This window comes from Bos javanicus, chromosome 21 (genome assembly GCF_032452875.1).
Source record: "Bos javanicus breed banteng chromosome 21, ARS-OSU_banteng_1.0, whole genome shotgun sequence".
NCBI lineage: Eukaryota > Metazoa > Chordata > Mammalia > Artiodactyla > Bovidae > Bos > Bos javanicus.
In genome coordinates, this window is record NC_083888.1 from 33,375,637 (window position 1) to 33,393,737 (window position 18,101).

At 50.2% G+C, this 18,101-nt stretch overlaps 1 protein-coding gene across 2 annotated transcripts; it reads left to right on the top strand.

Annotated features, from left to right (window-relative positions):
• The first annotated feature begins 8,088 nt into the window (after positions 1 to 8,088).
• Positions 8,089 to 14,193, top strand: LOC133234375 (cytochrome P450 1A1). 2 transcript variants are annotated; one of them, XM_061394832.1, is made up of 7 exons: positions 8,089 to 8,214; positions 10,623 to 11,482; positions 12,037 to 12,163; positions 12,252 to 12,341; positions 12,434 to 12,557; positions 12,703 to 12,789; positions 12,952 to 14,193. In XM_061394832.1, the coding sequence occupies exons 2-7, from the start codon at positions 10,646 to 10,648 to the stop codon at positions 13,235 to 13,237; spliced, it is 1,551 nt and encodes a 516-aa protein (XP_061250816.1). In that variant the 5' UTR covers positions 8,089 to 8,214; positions 10,623 to 10,645; the 3' UTR covers positions 13,238 to 14,193. The 2 variants fall into 2 exon arrangements, with proteins under 2 accessions (XP_061250816.1, XP_061250815.1); XM_061394831.1 differs by having other exon boundaries at positions 8,091 to 8,214; positions 10,620 to 11,482.
• Positions 14,194 to 18,101: the final 3,908 nt, after the last annotated feature.

Consider the following 18,101-nt stretch of genomic DNA (forward strand, 5'->3'; position numbering starts at 1 on the left):
CATTTTGGACTAGGTGCCCTGCCTAACAAGACCCAGAATCTTACCAGGTCACTACCATTTCAAACCTGACATATTTTCCTATTTGGAGGTTTGACATTTTCCACTTGCTCCTTGGAAGAAAAGCTATGACAAACCTAGACAGCATATTAAAAAGCAGAGACATCATTTTGCTAACAAAGGTCCATGTAGTTAAAGCTATGGTTTTTCCAACAGTCATGTATGGATGTGAGAGTTGGACCATAAAGAAGGCTGAATGCCAAAGAATTGATGCTTTTGAACTGTGGTGCTTGGAGAAGACTCTTGAGAGTCCCTTGGACAGCAAGGAGATCCAACCAGTCCATCCTAAAGGAAGTTAACCCTGAATATTCACTGGAAGGACTGATGTTGAAGCTGAAGCTCGAATACTTTGGCCACCTAATGCGAAGCGCCAACTCGTTGGAAAAGCCTGATGCTGGGAAAGATTGAGGGCAGGAGGAGATGGGGGTGACTGAGGATGAGATGGTTGGATGGCATCACCAACTCAATGTACATGAGTTTGAGCAAGCTCCAGGAGATAGTGAAGGACAGGGAAGCCTGGCAGGCTGCAGTCCATGGGGTCACAGAGTCAGACATGACTTAGTGACTGAACAACCACAGCAATTCATTTATTTAACAAATGTTTATTTGGCATCCACCATGTGCCAGTTTGCTGTTGATGAAGCATTGGGCACAGCAGACAAAAGTGCATGTTCTGCAGACACTTACATTCAGTTGAGGAATATAGACCATACAGAGCGTTGAGAAGTAAAATACAGAGCAGGTATGAAATTTTCAGCAGCCACATGTGGGGAGCAGCTACTGTATTTTTTAAAATTATTTTTTATTTATTTGTCTGCACCGGGTCTTAGTTGTGGTACTCAGGATCTTTCAGCATCTGGGATCTTTAGTTGCGGCATGTGAACTCTTATTTGTGCCACACATGGGATCTAGTTCCCTGACCAGGGATCAAACCTGGTCCCCCTGAATTGAAAGAATGGAGTCTCAGCCCCTGGAGCACCAGGGAAGTCCCTACATAATATGTTCAAAGTTTGTTCAGTGCCACAGACCTGTCAAACAAGTGCTACGAATAAATAGCAAGTTAAGAAGAGGGATGGAGACTATGATTCAGGGTAACAGTTTTACATAGGATGGCCAAGGAAGGCATACTGAGAACGATATTCGGGTAAGTAAGATATGAGGATCTGGGGGGAAAGCGTCTCCAGGTGGCAGGAACGGCAGAAGCAAAGGCCGGATGTCGATATTGTCCACTTGCCTCTCCAGACCACTCTCCACCCTTCTTCTCTCAGTCCCCGAGGACTGACTTCCGTGGGCTACAGGCATGGACCCTCTGCTTTTTGGCTTCTAGCTAGGTTCAGTCTGTGGTAGGTACCAGCAGGACATCAGAGGGTATGAATGGAATGAGGTCAGAGTATTTAGGCTCTCTCCCTGTAGGGTATTGGCATGCCATCTACAACTCTCCCAAAGGCTCCAGCTCCTCTCCATAGCCTTACCACAGCCACCTTCTCTGGGTTCTGTTTTCTGCTCCTTCTTCCCATCACTTCTGGCCTTGCTGTTGCTTGCCCTGGGCTGCTGCATTGTCCTACTGATTTCCCTAAACCTCGAATCTTTGTGAGTGGTCCCTTTATTAAATTCTCCTCAATGACTCAGTTTGAGGGGGCCCTCTGTTTCCTGAAAGGACTGATCTTGACAGATATGGGGAGGGACTTGCCTGGAGTGTCTTAGGAACCTCAGGCTGCTCTGGTGCCTGGAGAGGAGTGAGCCAGGGAAGGGGGAGGGATAGGAGAGGAGGTCAGAGAGGCCATGGGAGCCACAGCTGAAACGGTCTTGCGGGCCATTATAAGGACTGTTTCCTCTGAGAGTCTTCAAAAACTTTAACTTGGGGAAAGGATGGTATCTCTTTCTCAGCTAGCAGCTGGAAGAGAAAATAGGGCACCTTCCTTCCCAGGGTGTCTCCCGGCCAGGGAGGGTGTCAGCCGGCCAGCAGGGCATGAACTCTGCCCCTAGTGCAGTGAGATGGCACAGACTCATCTGATGGTCTCTGCCTTAAGTGTGGGTTCTTTCCAGACACTCCCCAGCCAACAACTCCTCAACTCCATCGTGGGGCCTTCTGGAGATAAAACTAGCCTCTCACAATGCTGCTGATGGAGGCATTGTTGGCACAGGGGCAGACCCGTTGGCACAGAAGCTGTTAGATAAGAGTAACTTCTTAGGATTCTGTCCAACCTTCCCAGGATTTCTTGGATCTGCCTCAAATGTTGAGGTTTAATCACTCAGAGAGCACTGTTGGGTAAGCCTCTCTGGCCTGCAGGTTTTGGCTCTAATCCTTTCAGTTGCAAGCCCCCAAACCCAACTCCTAGTAGAAGAGAAAGATGAAGAGGGGGAGGAGAAGGAGGAGAAAGAAGAGGAAGTGGTAAAGAAGACGGAAAAGGGGAGAAAGGAGAAGATGGGAGAGGTGGTGATGCTATCAGTTCACATAACAGAGAAGTTCTATGGTGAACTTCCCTGGCTTCAGGAATAACTGGATCTCATTGCTCAGTGTCATCAATTCTTTTCCTCCCTCCCCTCATCCCTCAGTTCTGCTTTCCTCTAATGGGCTTCTTAAAAATGGCCACTGGTAGGTCCAGAATTATTTTCTAACCAGCTTAGCCACTTCTGGCAGAAAGAGAACCTTGCTTTTCCAACAATTTCATGAAAACTCCCATAAAGGGTTCTCAGTGGCTTGGCCTGAGTCATGTTTTAGCCTAGGGGCCTGGGATGGGGTTAGTTCCACCAAGCCTATCAGCTAAGAGTAGGGGTGGGGTGGTCCCCAAAGGACAAATGAAGTGATATTTCCAGATGAAGAGAGAATGGATGCTGGGCACACAAAACCCCTCATAGGTCTTCTACTATCGACTGGGGTAACCATATAATGTATGTCCAAGCCAGTACTCATTAAAAAAAATGTATTTATTTGGCTGTGCTGGGTTTTAGTTGTGGCACAGTGGATCTTTGATCTTCATTGCAGCATGCAGGGTCTGGTTGGACCTAGTTCCCTGACCAAAGATCGAATCAGGGCTCACTGCATTGAGAGCCTGGAGTCTTAGCCACTGGACCACCAGGGAAGCCCCAAGCCAAGACTCTCTTGAGAATGAAAGAGAGAACTTTAAATAGATAAGTATCATTAGCCTGACTAGAGCAGCAAAGAGCCAGAGAGCCAGGGGCTGCCCCATTTGAGCCTTGGATCCTGCAGACTGAATCTCTCTGTCTTTCTGGGCACAGGTAGGAGAGAGGAAGGCGCTTAGGGCTCGGATCTCAGGTAGGGTGGTGGGTGGCTTGGTGGGGTGAAGACACATTGGAAGACAAATCCTATTTCTCCATATTCACTTAAACTCCACTTTTCTCAAACTGCCACTCCCATGCTTTGTTCAAGTTACGGCCCTGCCTCGTGCCAGGGGTGCCCTTCCTATTCTCCTCATACTCCAGGACGCCTCTCTATTCCTTTGCTCACCCCTAGGGCCCTCAGCCTTCTCACAGCTCCTGTGGCATTTGCAGAGTTAGCCTAGGCTCTGTTCGGGTGTGATTCCTGCTGCCACCACTGGGTAGTGAGTTCGTTCTGGGTCTGGTTGTCTCCTCATCCCCTGACCACACAGCCCTCAGCAGTGCTGACTGAAGACTCCAGGCTAGGCTGGGCCAAAACCCTCAACTGTGTCTAGCCCAGAGACCCCTCCTTTTTGCACTGCCCACCCTTCCCTCTGTGTTCCTAGTATCGATTGCTAGGGAATTCTAGCCAAAGAGCTTCTCACGCAAAGGCATACAAACTTTGACCCAGGATTGGCTGTTCAACTCCAGGTCAAGGTCCTCTAACCTCCCGCCTGTCTCCCTCTTTGTCTGCCCCGGTCCCCTGTGGGCCCCCTTCTGTCTTTTGAGCTGTTCTCCAAGACAGGCTTGGTGATGAGAAGCGCAGGGCCTCCCATAACCCCAGTGCATTAGACTCTTGTCCAGGAAGATGGGGAGAGGGGGGCATTCTGACTGAGGCACTGAGCCTGTCTACCTTTGGCCCCCTGGGGCTTTGCTGGTAGTCTGGGACAATAAATCAAATTGGGAAGAGCTCTGGCCTGGAAGCAAGGGCCTGGGCTCTGCTTTGATTTGTCATTTGTCCTTCAGCTTTCTTTGTTCTGGTTTCAGTCTCTCCAGCCAAGAAGTGGGACAGGAATTGGCTTAATTAGCTAAAATTTCTTTGGAATCAAGAGTTCCTTGGAGGACTTCCCTGGTGGACCCTGGTAGTCCAGTGGTTAAGAATCTGCCTACCAATGCAAGGGACACAGGTTCGATCCCTGGTCTGGGAAGATCCCACATGCTGAGGTGCAACTAAGCCCGTGTGCCACAACTACTGAGCATATGGGCCACAACTACTGAAGTCCACATGCCCCAGAGCCCGTGCTCCTCAACAAGAGAAGCCAGAGCACCGCAACTAGAGAGTATTCCAGGCTTGCCACATCAGAAGAAAGCCTGTGCACAGCAAGGAAGACCCAGCATGGCCACACACAAAAAAAGAAAAAAAGGAAAAAAAATCCCTTGGAAATGTGAGGAAAGCAACATATCTTTTACCAAGAGAAGAGTTTTTCTGCAGATGGTATTTCAGCTGTGAAGAGCAGGCTGCCATGAGTCTTCTTTTATTTTTTAAGTTTTATTTATTTATTCGTTTTGGCTATTCTGGGTCTTTGTTGCTGCACAGGCTTTTCTCTAGTTGGGGAGAGAGAGAGGACTAATCTCTAGTTGCAGTGCATGGGCTTCTCACGGTGGTGGCTCCTCTTGTTGTGGAGCATGGGCTCTAGGGCTCCCAGGCTTCAGTAGTTGAGGCACACGGGCTCAGTAGTTGTGGTTCCCTGGCTCGAGCACACAGGCTCCGCCACATGTGGGAGCTCCCTGAATCAGGGATCACACCTGTGTCTCCTGCACTGGGAGGTGGATTATTTACCCCTGAGCCAGCAGAGTAGCTCTGGGATGATTCTCTAGAGCTACAGAATTGCTGGGGACTCTGAGAGCCAAAGGAGAGACTGGGCTACAGAGCAAGGTGATGGACTTGGAAGTGGACTTGCCACAGCTTCCACATAAATTCTTTCCACTCTCTGTGGCTCTAGCTCCTACTTGGTGTAAAGGATAGACCTTTCTCGGGTACTGCAAAAATTCTCAGACAGAGCCTGAGATGCAAAGGTGAAATGAATAGAAGGATGCTGGACAGAATTGAAGTCTAGCAATACCTCCCTGTCTCCTGCCTGTTCTGTTACCTAAATTCCACCATTATATCATTAGCACTTTGGGCTCAACACCCTGGTCATGCACCTTAATACAGATGGATTTAACTCCTTTACCTGTTATTAATATCTTGCAAGGTCTTGGCTTATCAGATCAATTTCCCAAGGGTGATTTTCTGTGTTAGAGCATGGAGGATGGAGTGACAGTTTGGGTCCGTGTCCTGTCAAGAATCAAATGTTCTGAGAATTACCATGAAGCAATGCTGGAAATAAACCAGGAGAAATTTAACTTGCTGTGGAAAGGATCCAGGAAGTGTTCTCAGAGGAAGTGATGTCTTAGCTGAGGCTTTAAGTAGGAAAGATTCAAAGTAGAAGTGGGCATTCCTGTTAGGCTCTGCAAAAGATTCTGGTTTCTATTCAGATGGGAGCTACTGGAGGGGCAAGGTGGTGATGGAATGAGATTTTTCATCTTTGAAAAGACACTTGGGATGCCACAGGTTGGAGAAGGAACTGGAGGCACTGAAAGTCAGATGGTACCCAGGCTGGAGGTCATTAGTACTCTGGGAGCAATGATGGGGGCCTGCATGAGGATGGACAGAAATCAAAGTGGAGAAACAGGTCCTTTACCCCTCAGTCTGTTCCCAGCATGTTAGCCAGTGATCTTCCTTGACTCAGACCTCACAGTGCCTCTGTCTCACACAAAGGAAGTCCCTTCTCAGCAGGGTGCTCCCAGCATCTAGGGCAGGGCTGTTCCCCACCCTCAGCATCCTCACTCCCACCAAATTCCAGAACTCCCCAGTCACAGGACACTGCACATTTCCAGTGCCCCTGGCACTGCTCCTTCTTTCAAGGACCACTGTGCAGGGCCTTGAACTTGCTGTTTCTTCTACCAGTTGCACTCTTCTTCCAGATACCTGTGTGCCTTGATTCTTGGCTGGGTGTCTGCCCTTTCTGCCTGGGTTGGGTGTCCTTTCCTCAATGTCCTTTGAATTGCAATCTGCCCCTACATGATTCCTACCCCTTCTCTGTCTTATTTTTCTCTAGAGCACTTTTCATCCTCTGAGACTCTCTAGGCATTTTCTGGCCTCACCTCTCATCCCCCGTGCCCCACAATGTAAACTACAGGGAAGCAGGAGGCTGTCAGTTTTGTTCACTTCTGTATCAGTCGCTGGCATCCAGAACAGTGTCTGGTACATAGTAGGCGTTTGGTGAATATTTATTCGTGCAGTGCCCGAGGTGGCATCTGACTGCAGTGAGAGGTGAGTGGGTAGGATGAGGCTCTGTTTTCTGGCATGGGCCAGCGGATGGCAGTGCCATTTGTAGGGCTGGGGAGCGCGGTTGAGCTCGGAGGGCGGGTGATGTAGTTAGTTGGAGACAGACTGAGCTAAACCAGCTTTTTTTTTGCCTGGACATCCTACATTGGGAAGGCTCGGCAGGGGCGGGGACAGACCAGCTGACCCAGGCGGTGCTGGGGCTGCGTGTCCCGCCACAGGCGTGGGCCAAAACTATGGACACACTCAGGCGCCCGCTTGTTTGCAAAAGCTCAGCTCTGCACGCAAACCTAGGCCCTTTGCACCGCCCTACCACCCATCCTATCACGCACCCACGAGGGTTCGGCGGCTTGTCTTGCTCCACCTCTGCCCCCACGCTCCGCTAGAGACTGGCCCTTTAAGAGCTCCGCCCCCGACTCCCCCCACCCCCCCGCGCTCGCGTGACTGTGCCAGGACCCGAGCCGGGCCAGGGAGTTGGGCTGCTGGGTGGCTGCGCCGGCCTCCGGGTCCTTCTCACGCAACTCCTGGGCACCGCGCCCCCGGCCAGGTGGGGCTGGGATGGGCCGCGTGACCTCTGCCCCCTGGAGGGATGTACCAGACACAGGCACGCTAGCCTGGAGAGGCATCTGCGCCCGCCACCCCTCCCCGCCCCCTTTAGTAGTCCCTGAGCTCCCTTTCTTGCCCTCCACCCCCACCCCCAAGGCCTCCTTCTAACCCTTTCCTCCTCCGCTGGGAGATCCGCTCGCCGCACGATTACTCTGCCCTGCCAAAGCGCTAATAGCCCCAGGAACCTCGAGGGCCCGAGGGTTCTGGGTCGAAGTACCCTTGGTTTTCTGAGTGATCCTAGGGGCGGCTCAACGCGTCCAGCTAGTGCGCTCTCAGCAATGCTGCACATTCTCCATCCCTTCCCGCATTCCGGACCTTCCATCAGGGAGCGCGGACTTCTACTCGTCCGGGCTCTGGAGGTTCTGGGGGTCGGGGAGGCTCTGGGGAAAGGGGCCAGCCCATCGGCGCCTCTGGCCTTCCGGCCCTAGTGACCTCGGGGCTGGGGTCGCCGTGCTTCTCACGCGAGCCTGGACTCAATAACAGGGGTTAGGAGGTCATCACCGGGCAGCTCCGCCCCTGCATACCAGCCTGGTTCCTATCTGCTGGTAGAGAGGAGGAATCACTCCCAGTGTTCAGTGCGTGCAAAAATGAGGGTGACTGGTCCCCGTGCCCCGGGATGGAGCACCCCTATACCCTCTTTTGGGCTATCATGGGATTTCTTCCCCAAACTCCTCCCCAATTGGGCTCTGCGCTTGTCCAGGGGTACCTTGGAACTGAGGGTCCCAAGGGTCCCTAGCCTTCATCCCTTTAAGAGCCAGCACTTTATCGAGGCATCCCCAGAGTTGGTTCTTAACCTATCCCCCAGCGTCCTCTCTTGCCCCTCCTTCCTCCGTCCAAAAGCTTCCAAAAGCGACCAGTTCTCCTCCCCCCTGCCCCTCCCTCTTTCCCCGTCCCCGCGCTCCGGGAGGCGTGGCCACACGCCCAAGCCGTCTATAAAGGTGGCATTGCTTTCACCCTCACTCTGAAGGTGACAATTCCTTGGAGCCTTCCCTGATCTTCTTTGGGGTCCCTGGCTCCAGAGACCACTCTTCCCAGCCCAGCTCTGCACCCCCTCACAGCCACAGGTGAGTGCTGGGAGTTTCTGGGTTGTCGCTTCCCTCCGCCAAAAGGAAAATTTTGATGCTTCCATGTCTTCCTGGTCTAGCACCTCAAAAGAAAAAAAAAAGGAGGCTATGAGTGTCCTTAGTAAGGAGGCAGTCCAGCTTCCCTCACTAAGTGGGGAAACCGAAGCCAGGGGAAGGGCTGGACTTACCCAAGATTCCATGGGTAGCACCAGAACTGCTCCCCTTTCAGCATTCCAGGACTTAGGCTCCAGCTCATCCCCTACTGACTCCTGGAATGCCTGGGGGCTTCCCCATGGAGGTCACCTGGAAGGTTGGAATAGGATGTAAGTGTGAGAGACTGGGGATCAGTACAGCACTCCTTCAGGCTCTGTGAGGAGGAGGCTTCTTCGTGGTCAGGGTGTCCAAGGAGGCAAGTTGGGTTCTTACCAGCTGTACCCTGCCTTATCCAAAAGCTGCCCCTGGCTGGGGCCACCCTCCTGAGGCATAGCTTGTCAGTGCTGAGAGGTGTTGGCTGGACAAAGGAGGCTGATCTGAGAGGGAGTCCTGGGCGTTGTCCAGGGGCCTTCCCTGTTCCACTATCTTCTCTGGCCTTTGCTGGGGGTGGATCAGTGTGGGAGACTGCCCTCTGCAGAAAACTTGACCCCGAAAACTCAGCAATCACACCTCTCTTGGCCTCCTATCATCTTACTAAGGCTAGGGGTCTTTGGAGCACCCAGTGTGCAGAAGGGGACCTCATGACATGCCAAGGCCTAGAAGTGTCCCCAGTTCACTCAAGGAGTCTGGACTCAAGTGTGCTTTGGGGTTCAGCTCCTTCAGGAAGCCTCCCTAGACAAACAGCTATAGTAGTTCAGGTAGGAACCATAAATCTCCCCATCTCGGGTGGCTCTTCTGCAGGGAAACTTCACTAGTCAGACTATGCTTAACCTCAAAGGAAAGATCTGAGTTTTCTCTTATCTGAGATGAGCTGAGTACCCTGAATCAGAGATCATGTCCCATCCCTTCTCTCAGGTGATGTGACTGAAGCCCAGAAGGGTAAAATGAACTAACTGTCCAATCCAAGGCCATGTCATAAAACCTGGAACCCTTGTCTCCTGACCTCTAGTCCAGGGCATCAGTAAGATGCCCCTGTCATAGCCCCACGCCTCGAAGAGAGGAGTCCATGAATTTGCACACCCTTTCTAGACTGAACCTAGAGAGAGAAAGTATTGTGTCAGTGTCAGTTAAATTTAGCTCCATTCCTAGTTTCTCATATTCCAGTCCAGAGTTTTCTTACAGCCTTTGCCTGGTAGGATCCTTCCATTTATTCACAGCTCTTGAGTGACTGGCAAATGGGGGAGGTCCAGACTATTCATTCATTGAGAATTGAGCCCAGTGAAAACGTTGGCCTGGAATTTTGTGACTGGGAGCCTCAATCTAGTTGGCCTCCAGCTGCTTTTAACTGTGAGTCCGCTGAGCTCAGAGAGCTGGGGCTAAGGGCACTGTGGCTTAGACAGTAAGGAAAGGGGGCAGTCCCCTGTTCCCTCCCCACTGTGTCCCGGTGTCTGGCCAGATTCCCTAGATCCTGGCTTTGAAAAGTAGAGAACTGACGGTACTGAGAAGATTCCTTTCCATCAGTTGATCTGACCACTCTTCAAAGAGAGGTGCCTATGACAGGAATATAGAAACAGGGAAGACTGGGCCTTGAATCTTCCCAGGGAATGTTGCCCAAGAGGTCTGAGTCCTAGCTCTGTCTGAGAGCTGGGTGCCTTTAGCCAAGTTAGTGCCTCCTCTGGAGGTCAGTTTCCCCAAATGTGAAATGAGGCTGAAGAAGAGGGGATCCTTAGTTCTTTGGTAGTGTTGTCCCAAGTTGGGTGGGTAATACTCAAGGGGAATTGGGTGATACACATCAATTATGTGCTTATTTTAATATATGTTAGGGGAAAAAACAAACCTGTATTTTCACACAGATGTTACTGTGTGAAATGGTGCTAAGTGGGTGGATTTAAAGTTGATTTTAGAAAAATATGAAATAAATAATAGTATAGGTATTCCATGGAAATCACAGACTGACACTGAGATTGGTATGGCAGGTAAGGTGTTCTGGAATTAGACAAGTTGGGATTGGGTTTGGATTCTGTCGTTGGTGGCTGTGTGACTTTGGGCAAGTTATGTACTTTTTCTGAGTCTCAGTGCTGCCTACCAAAAAGGCTGTGGCCAGGACTGAATGAAGAATGACTGAAATTCTTGGTATGGAGTTGGCAGCTCCACAAACAGCTTCTCCTATCTCCTCTCCCATTTCATGCCCAGTGAACAGTTTTGGATAAGGTTTTCCCTTTACTTGACTGGTGTGCTGACATTTTAGGACACTGGCTCCTTCCATCCACCTGTCAGATCTATTGACCTTTTCCTCCCATCTCACCTCTCAGCAGCCACCTTGGAATCTACGTGGATCATGTTTTCTGTGTTTGGACTCCCCATCCCCATCTCGGCCACAGAACTTCTCCTGGCCTCTGCCGTCTTCTGCCTGGTATTCTGGGTGGTCAGGACCTGGCGGCCTCGGGTCCCTCAAGGCCTGAAGAGTCCCCCGGAGCCCTGGGGCTGGCCCCTGCTCGGGCACATGCTGATGTTGGGGAAGAACCCACACGTGGTCCTGTCGCAGCTGAGCCAGCGCTATGGGGACGTGCTGCAGATCCGCATTGGCTGCACACCCGTGCTGGTGCTCAGCGGCCTGGACACCGTCCGGCAGGCCCTGGTGCGGCAGGGCGATGATTTCAAGGGCCGGCCTGACTTCTACAGCTTCACCTTGATCACTAACGGCCAGAGCATGACCTTCAACCCAGACTCTGGACCGGTGTGGGCTGCCCGACGACGCCTGGCCCAGAATGCTCTGAAGAGTTTCTCCACTGCCTCAGATCCGGCATCCTCATCCTCTTGCTATCTGGAAGAGCATGTGAACAAGGAGGCCAAGTACCTCCTGGGCAAGTTCCAAGAGCTGATGTCAGGGCCTGGGCGCTTTGACCCCTACAGGTATATAGTGGTGTCAGTGGCCAATGTCATCTGTGCCATATGCTTTGGCCGGCGCTATGACCACAATGACCAAGAGTTTCTTAGCCTCGTCAACCTGAGTAATGAGTTTGGGGAGATAACTGCCTCCGGGAACCCATCTGACTTCATCCCTGTCCTCCGTTACCTGCCCAACACTGCCCTGGACCTCTTCAAGGACCTGAATCGGAGGTTCTACGTCTTTGTACAGAAGATAGTCAAGGAACACTATAAAACGTTTGAGAAGGTATAGACTAGGGAGAGGCAGGTGGGTGGTAGGGAGCAGGTAGAGTCAGGGGTCAGGAGTCAGAGATAGCTGGAGCAGAGTGGAGTTTGGCAAGCTCTCACAGGCCTTCAGCCTGGGATTTTGAAGCCAGTAATGGAGGGGATTCCATCCTTGGCAGGAAAATAGAACTTTTTATTGTCCAGCTCCTCTAACTTTCCATTACACAGCAGTATCTACTGTAGATAGCCAGTCCATGCAGGACCCTGGGCTAGTTGTGGCAGGAACCAAGAAGAGTTAAAGAGTTGGTCTTCTGGCCTCATGGGAGAGAAAGGTGTAAAGGGCATGTGCAGATAATAATATTACTAGACTCTGTGTCAAATGTCCCTCGAGTTGGGGAGGCAAATATTCTGGGTCAGGAGAGAGCCTTGGAGAGACAAGAGAAGCTGGGGGGGTGGGGGATGAGGGGTGTGGTCACCTCTTGGACGAAGATGCTAGGGATGGGAAGGGACCAGATCTGGATGGAGAGGCAGTTCTGGGTTTGGGATCTTCCTTACCTGTGGGCCTTCCCTACCCAGGGTCACATCCGGGACATCACAGACAGCCTGATTGAGCACTGTCAGGACAAGAGGCTGGACGAGAATGCCAATATCCAGCTGTCGGATGAGAAGATCATTAATGTTGTCATAGACCTCTTTGGAGCCGGTATGAATTACCCCGTTATACCATTCCTATGGCCAGCTGCCCTGACCCACTAAGCACCTAACTTCTCCCTCTGTTCTCCCCTGGCCAGGGTTTGACACAGTCACAACTGCCCTTTCCTGGAGCCTCCTGTACCTGGTGACAAGCCCCAGGGTGCAAAAAAAGATTCAGGAGGAGCTGGGTAGGTGGTGGCTTCCCTCAGAGCACTCAAGGCAGGAGGCCCAGCCAAGGTCTGCGTGGCCCCTGACCTGTCTGGTCCTCTGTGCTCTGCAGACACAGTGATTGGCAGGGCGCGGCGGCCCCGGCTCTCTGACAGACCCCAGCTGCCCTATTTGGAGGCCTTTATCCTGGAGACCTTCCGACACTCCTCCTTTGTCCCCTTCACCATCCCACACAGGTGAGGCCCCGTGGATCTGCTGCTGTCTGATGCTGGGCCTTACTTCAGTTCATGTACCTGATCAGGGTGGTAGGAAGGACAGGGTATGGGAGGCAGGGAGATCTGCTTGTGGGCCTGAGCCTGACTGAGCTTCCTCCCTCCTCAGTACCACAAGAGACAGCAATCTGAACGGCTTTTACATCCCCAAGGGGCGCTGTGTCTTTGTGAACCAGTGGCAGATCAACCATGACCAGTAAGTTGAGAGGGGGCAGGGAAAGCTCCCCCGCTCCTGAGCTTCACACTTTGCTGTATCTGGGCCACTTGCCTGAACCCTATTCTTTTCAGCTGGGGCTCAACCCGCTTGATGGTTCTGAGTCCCCAGGCTGCCTCTTCAGCTGCTTCTCTCTGATTACAGGAAGCTCTGGGAGGATCCATCTGAGTTCCGGCCAGAACGGTTTCTCACTGCTGATGGCACCATCAACAAAGTACTGAGTGAGAAGGTGATTATTTTCGGCTTGGGCAAGCGGAAGTGCATCGGTGAGACCATTGCCCGCTTGGAGGTCTTTCTCTTCTTGGCCATCCTGCTGCATCAGGTGGAATTCTGTGTGACCCCAGGTGTGAAGGTGGACATGACCCCCGTGTACGGGCTGACCATGAAGTACGCCCGCTGTGAGCACTTTCAGGCGCACATGCGCTCTTAGGGGACAGGCAGCCCTGCAGCCTAGACAGCCCATGCGCTCTTGGGGGACAGACAGCCCTGTCCCTGTCTGGGCAGCCAGGCCAGGGGCCTAGCCCAGGGGAGCCTAAAACCCACAGACATTGTCGGGCTGACTTTTTTGCTGTCTGAGCTGTGGGCAAGCCTGAGGGATCATACCTGCCCCCCACCCTGGACTTGTCCTTCTTCACAGTGACCACAGATAGCGGACACATCAGGGGCCACACAGGAGCTGATGGAGCCCTTCCGAAGTTGTGCTGGAAGGGCTAGAGGGTCCTCAGGCCTCTGGAAACCTCTAAAGAGGTTTTGGGAAGCCCCTGGGCCTGGCCCACAAGCTGGTTGGCTTTCCATGGAGGCTGACTGGCTTGGTAAACATTCAGAGCAGGTCCCACCAGGGCCTGACCAATCTCTTTGACATTTGGAAGCCATCAAGACTGAAGGGGAGAGGCAGTCCAGAATACTGACATGGAGGTGGTCTCCCTGCTTTAACAAGGCTGAGCAATCTGACCACTAGGGTCTGGGACACTCTGCCTGGGAGATGAGCTTCCTCTCTGCAGGCAGGGGTGGGGCTGTCGCCTGGCCTTGTGAGGCCCCTGTTCCTGTCCAGGGAGGGCTGAGGACTTGTGTCTAACAGAAGCAGAGAGCAGAGGGAGGGCCCAAATCCAGGTACGGACTGGATCAGGAGGGAGGGGGGTGGTAATCGAGTTACCTTCTACTGCATCTCCTTTCAATATACCCTGTGTTTAAAAGTCTTTTAAAAATGTTTGTATACAAGGACCTTTTCATTTTAGCCTGTATTGTACTTGCATGTTTGTATTTACCATATACGAGAGCTTAAGAGCAGCTTATTGAGAGCCATGAAGAAAATTCTAACCCTGGTATCCAGAAATGTGTAGGAAATATCTATCTACCTGAGCTAAATAAAGATATTATTCAGAAGTCCTTATTGGTGGAGACTTTTAAAATCTTGAATGAAGGCATCTATGTGCCCAGTCTGAGCCTAGTCTCGTGTTGGGTTTTGCTGTGGGAGGACACAGAGGGGGAGGAGGAGGCAGTGCTCTCAGGAGCTCTCAGAAGCCACTGCTCTCAGGCAGCTCGCACTCTGGTTTGGGCACAAGACTCTGTCACTTCACTGCCTTCCTCCTTCTCTAACTGATCACACATTGATAAAGAACATTCTCTGAAGCAGGCATTGGGGGAGATAAAGTGAATGAAAAAATGGTGCCTTCAAGAGCCTCCTAAGCTGGTTAGGGGAACTAACTCATTAACACATCGTCCAATTCATTGTCCGTGGATGCGTGCTAAGTTGCCTCAGTTGTGTCTGGCTCTTTGTGACCCTATGGACTATAGTCTGCCGGGCTCCTCTGTCCATGGGATTCTCTAAGCAAGAATACTGGAGTGGGTTGCCATACCCTCCTCCAGAGTTCCAATCCAGGGACTGAACCCACATCTCTTATGTTTCCTGCATTGGCAGGTGGGTTCTTTACCACTAGAGCCAACTGAGAAGACCCCAATTCATTGTGACCAGGTCTCTAACAGCCAGATACACAACAGGAGGGTGAAGCACAGAGCCAGAGCAGGCTGGGTGGGCAGGGGAGTGGGTGCTGGGAAAGGTGACCAGGTCTTGGGGATATATGCACAGGGCCCTCCTTGAAAGATGGGAGGCAGACTCACTTGGGTCTCACAGCAGTAGATCTCAAGTCCAAGAGGTAGACTATGGTCACTGTATTGGAGGGGGTGGGGGGCGGGTCTCAGCTCAGAAATCACGGTCTGTTTGCTCTTCACTAGCCATACCGGGCTCAGGTCCTGCACTATATTAGACCCCATGGCTGGTCACAGATGGAGAACAAGGTGTTTGATCATCGGGTTCCATAAGCTGACTTTGGCCCAGATTTCAACACTCAAGTCGTAGTGGTAACAAGTAGGGACAGAGACTGGACATACATGCTATGCTGTGCTTAGTCACTTAGTCGTGTCCGATTCTTTGCGACCCCATGGACTGCAGCACACCAGGCTTCCCTGTCTATGGGGATTCTCCAGGCAAGAACACTGGAGTGGGTTGCCATGCCATCCTCCAGGGGATCTTCCCAACCCAGGAATCGAACCCAGATCTCCCACATTGCAGGCGGATTCTTTACTATCTGAGCCACCAGCTGCTGCTGCTAAGTCGCTTCAGATGTGTCCGACTCTGTGCGACCCCATAGATGGCCCCTTACCAGGCTCCTCTGTCCCTGGGATTCTCCAGGCAAGAACACTGGAGTGGGTTGCCATTTCCTTCTCCAATGCATGAAAGTGAAAAGTGAAAGTGAAGACGCTCAATCTGAGCCACCAGGGAAGCCCATGAATACTGGAGTGGGTAGCCTATCTCTTCTCCAGGGGATCTTCCCAACCCAGAAATCGAACCAGGCTCTCCTGTATTGCAGATGGATTCTTTACCAGCTGAGCTACCAGGGAAGCCCCTGGACCTACATAGTCAGGAGCTATTCCGGCTAAGGGACTCCGAGAGGAGATGTATCTCGTGCTGGGACCCCAGCCCAGCCTTCTTCCTGAAGCACTGTGTAGTGACCAGGGGTTGCCATTCATGCACTGTGCTTTCAGTCAGGAAAGCACTCCCATTCATCAAAAGTTTCAGGCTACTTCCAGGAAGGAGCTGAAGTCAGCTGGAGCAACCCTGTTTATATAAGAGGATGAGGAACTTAGCATCCAATCATTCTTATATTGATTTATTTTTTACTTAAAAAAAAAAAAAACTTATAGGACTTCCCTGGTGGCCCAGTGGATAAGAATCCACTTGCCAATGCAGGACACGCAGGTTTGATCCCTGGTTGGGGAAGATTCCACATGCACTGGGCGACCAATCCCCTGAGCCACAACTACTGAGCCTGCGCTCTAGAGCCCACAGGCTGCAACTACCGAGCCCCTGCGCCACAACTGCTGAAACTTGCATGCCCTAGAGCCTGTGCTCCGCAACGAGAGAAGCCACCACAGCAAGAGGCCCATGCACCACAATCAGAGAGTAGCTCCCACTGTCACAACTAGAGAAAGTCCGTGTGCAGCAATGAAGACCCAGCATGGCCAAGAATCAATTAAAAAATCAATAAAATAAAAAGCTTATATGATACAACATAAATGAGCCTTCAAATCATGATGCTAAGTGAAGAAGCCAGAGATAGTAGGCTACATAGTGCATATTTCCATTTATATGAAATGTCTAAAACATGCAAATGCAGAGAGACAGAAAGTTTTGAATAAATTAGTGGTTGCCAGGGGATAGGGGGTGGGGAGAGTGAAAGGTACAGGATTTTTTTTAGGTTTGATGGAAATATTCTGAAATTAGATAGTGATGATGGTTGTATAAATTTGTGAATATACTAAAATCCACCAAATTATGCAGTTTAAAATAGCTGAAACAGTGGAAAAAAGAAAATCTATACCAATCTTTATTCTAAAGAAGGGGCGGAATGGAGACAGCATATGCACAACAATTTATGGAACTGTTCTCACTAATTATATTGGTAATGGTAATATTAGTATTTTTTATTTTGAGACTATAGAGTGTTGTGGGTTAAGGAGGTACACATTGAACATACAAAAGGTTAATTTAAAAAATACATTGTATATATGTAATATGTATTATGTATTATACATCATAGCTCAGTTGCTAAAGAATCTGCCTGCAACACAGGAGACCCTGGTTCAATCCCTGGGTTGGGAAGATCTCCTGGAGAAGGGAAAGGCTACCCACTCCAGTATTCTGGCCTAGAGAATTCCATGGACTGTATAGTCCATGGGGTCGCAAAGAGTCAGATATGACTGAGCGACTTTCACTTCACTTCATTTCATATTATATATAATATATCTTATGTATATATATTTCTAAATGTTAGAAACCATGACCAACTCAACAGTGAGCATTCTGAATGCTTAAATTACCATCCAAGGCTTCTTGGAGAAATGCTGGTTACAGAACCAGGGCAGAAAATGTAAAAGATGACCTGAAACAGTTGTTCATATCAGATAGCAAAGAAGCCACAAATACTATCAAGTTGATCAAGCCATGCAGGAGCCCAACAGAAGAGCCTCAAACAGGTCAAAGATTGGACAACTTGACTGTCAATAATAAAATTGCCCTGGATGAAAACCTATCAAATATCTTTGAATCCATGAGTCTACAAGGACATATATATACATGCACATATACACATATCTGTTTAGACTAGTTGTTTATCTTCAGAAAAACCAATTCATTACCTTAAAAAATGAAAAACAAAAGCAGAATCAAGCATTCATCCTGTTTCCTATATGAACTATACTTGCAGATAACCAAATAGTATGTAAGAAGCATCTCTTTTTAAAAATTTATTTATTTTTAATTGGAGGATAATTGCCTTACAATATTTTGTTGGTTTCTGCCATATATCAACATAAATCAGCCATAGGGATACGTATGTCCCCTCCCTCTTAAATCTTCCTTCCACCTTTCACCCCAAGAAGAAACATCTCTTAATGAAAGTATTCCGATTAATAATTGAAAAAGAATTAATAGAATTGGATTATCACAACATTGTTAATTAGCTATACTCCAATACAAAATAAAATGCTAAAAAAAAGAAACAATGGAATTGGAATGTCACTATTTTGCATCCGCCACTGCTTCCAACAAATGCCAGCATCATAAAAGGAGAGAAAATCAGATATGTGCCTCCTGGTAAAAGAAGCCAGTACTGCCCACGGTCTTTCCCAAGGGACTGAACCAGAGTCTGGTCAACTGTCTGCATCCAGCTGCCAATTTGCAATTAATATAGGAGATGAAGAAACACGCTGAATGGAAATATCAGGGAATAACCAGT